Here is a 1,978-nt window from a genome sequence, read left to right as displayed (position 1 = left end):
GTGAGAATCGATTATCCGCATCCTACTGCTGCGTCCTGAACCGACGCGAATTAAGCATCATGCAAGCTGCCAAATTAGCAACCCACCGACGAGTAAAGTATGTCCCCATCCATCTGACGCTGCACGCTCCCAGTTTAAAAGCATCCTCTTTGAGCTTTCCCCACCAGCTATTTGTAGTTTAGCGCGGCTTCAACACGCGGGGACCCAGGCCGGGCTACAAATATTGATAAGGTCAGAACATGGTGTGGAATCCTGATTCCCATTATCCGTGGCACTCATTACGTACAACTCGTCTTTTTTGCCGTACTTACACAGTTAGAGTCTCAGATTTACTCGGGAACGATTGTTGGTTCGCCTGAATGTTTTAACAGTCGAACTGCTGTAGTGTTTTGCAATCGCATCGAGGCTCAGCTTATCTTAGTTTCTTCTGTCTCGCTGAACTCGAGCTGAATTTACTTAAAGCAGGAACAGGGTTTTACGGAGATTGCTTTTTGGTATGGGCCAATCACATTGTTGTGCGTATTTAGAGCCTCTACTGCTTTTTCGCTATGAAACAAGAGATTTAGCAACTGATTTTTGCCCCCCTCCACTGCAGGAATGGACTTCTTCCAGCAACCCGCTGTCGAGGGCGGAACGGATCACGAGCTCTCAAGGCCGCTGAAGAGGGCCAAAGAATCACAAGATGTGGTTACGGTGCAGCAGGCCTTTTTTCCTGTGATCGATTGCAATGAGAATGGTAGCAATCTTGCGTCTATTCACCGTCAATCATTACCATTTTCAAGCGGGCAGCGTTTACCTTTCGACAATGGTAGAACGAATCAACCAATGACTTCAACGAGCGGAAGGAGCAATACTGAATCGGCTGTGATATTTCCGGAGTTGATCCAAGCATTGCAATCCAATCTGTCAAAGCAGAAGGATGAGATGGAACAGCTGATCAAAATCCAGGTGTGTGTATGTTTATTGAATTTCAAACCGGACTCCAAATTTTATTTTATTACCGGTTACGTTTGCTAGATTCCTTTCCGATACTGAGTTTGCCTTTCCACTTCCTCAGAGTGAGACAACTAGGCAGCGTCTCGAGGAGAACAGACGTACCCACATCAAAGCGATGCTGGCGATCATAGAAAGAGGGGTGAACATAAGGATAAAGACTAAGGACGATGAATTGCAGAAAGCCAGGATAAGGAACGAGGAGTTGGAGGAGAGAGCCAAGCAATGGAAGGAGTCGGCGCAAAAATGGCAGCAATATGCAGCAAAGACAGAGATAATGGCATGGGATTTGAGAAGTAAGTGGGAAACAGCAGTGATGATATTGGATCAACAAAGAAGCAAGGAAGGGTGGGGTGAGACGCCAGAGGTTGAGGATGCAGCATCATCGTCTTGTTATCCCAAGGATGACGACAAGCACAAGCTGCAACACAGGGATGATATTGATACGACGACAACAGCAATATCAACATGCAAATTGTGCAGAAAAAACCATGTTTGCATCCTCCTCCTTCCTTGTCGCCATCTATGTCTTTGCAAAGCTTGTGAAGGACTGGTGGACGTCTGCCCACTCTGCCAAAGTATTAAGAGTGCAAGCATCCAGGTCTATCTTGCATGATTTCAAGATCTCTATCCGTGTAATTTTGAGGGTCTCCAACCTGCAAATACGAGGATTTAGGGTTACATTCTCTCTCTCTCTCTCTCTCTCTCTCTCTCTCTCTCTTACACACACACACACACACACACAAAAACTTACTTTTAATGGCTCATAATCATCATCCTCCCTCCCTCACATATGTCAAAGCCATGTTAACAATGGCCCATGAGGTCCATAGAAAGCTATTAAGAGAGGTTGATATTCTAATATCAATTTAGGTTTTGAATGTCTTGCTGGTCGTATCCTCTAAGATAAGAGTCATAAAGATTTTTAACTCCTTTGAGAGAGAGATTGTAGAGGTAAACTTTGATCTTGCTTGAAAATTTTGAT

General features: G+C 44.8%; 1 protein-coding gene across 1 annotated transcript; it reads left to right on the top strand.

Annotated features, from left to right (window-relative positions):
• The first annotated feature begins 597 nt into the window (after positions 1–597).
• Positions 598–1,769, top strand: LOC147880960 (putative BOI-related E3 ubiquitin-protein ligase 3). The gene is made up of 2 exons (XM_087402185.1): positions 598–948; positions 1,058–1,769. Exons 1-2 carry the CDS (start codon positions 598–600, stop codon positions 1,607–1,609), a joined length of 903 nt encoding a protein of 300 aa, XP_087258311.1. The 3' UTR covers positions 1,610–1,769.
• The last annotated feature ends 209 nt before the right edge of the window (positions 1,770–1,978 follow it).

This window comes from Dipteris shenzhenensis, chromosome 31, assembly GCF_047967505.1.
Source record: "Dipteris shenzhenensis isolate YYH24624 ecotype China chromosome 31, Dip_SZ_1.0, whole genome shotgun sequence".
NCBI classification, from domain to species: domain Eukaryota; kingdom Viridiplantae; phylum Streptophyta; class Polypodiopsida; order Gleicheniales; family Dipteridaceae; genus Dipteris; species Dipteris shenzhenensis.
Note: the sequence above shows the minus strand (reverse complement) of the source record. Positions and strands in the feature narration are given on the sequence as shown.

Bases quoted from the DNA above. Each gene is read 5' to 3' on its own strand.
- LOC147880960 (XM_087402185.1), top strand. From the start codon at position 598: ATGGACTTCTTCCAGCAACCCGCTGTCGAGGGCGGAACGGATCACGAG. The intron at 949-1,057 runs GTGTGTGTATGT...CCACTTCCTCAG, and splicing joins AACAGCTGATCAAAATCCAG to AGTGAGACAACTAGGCAGCG.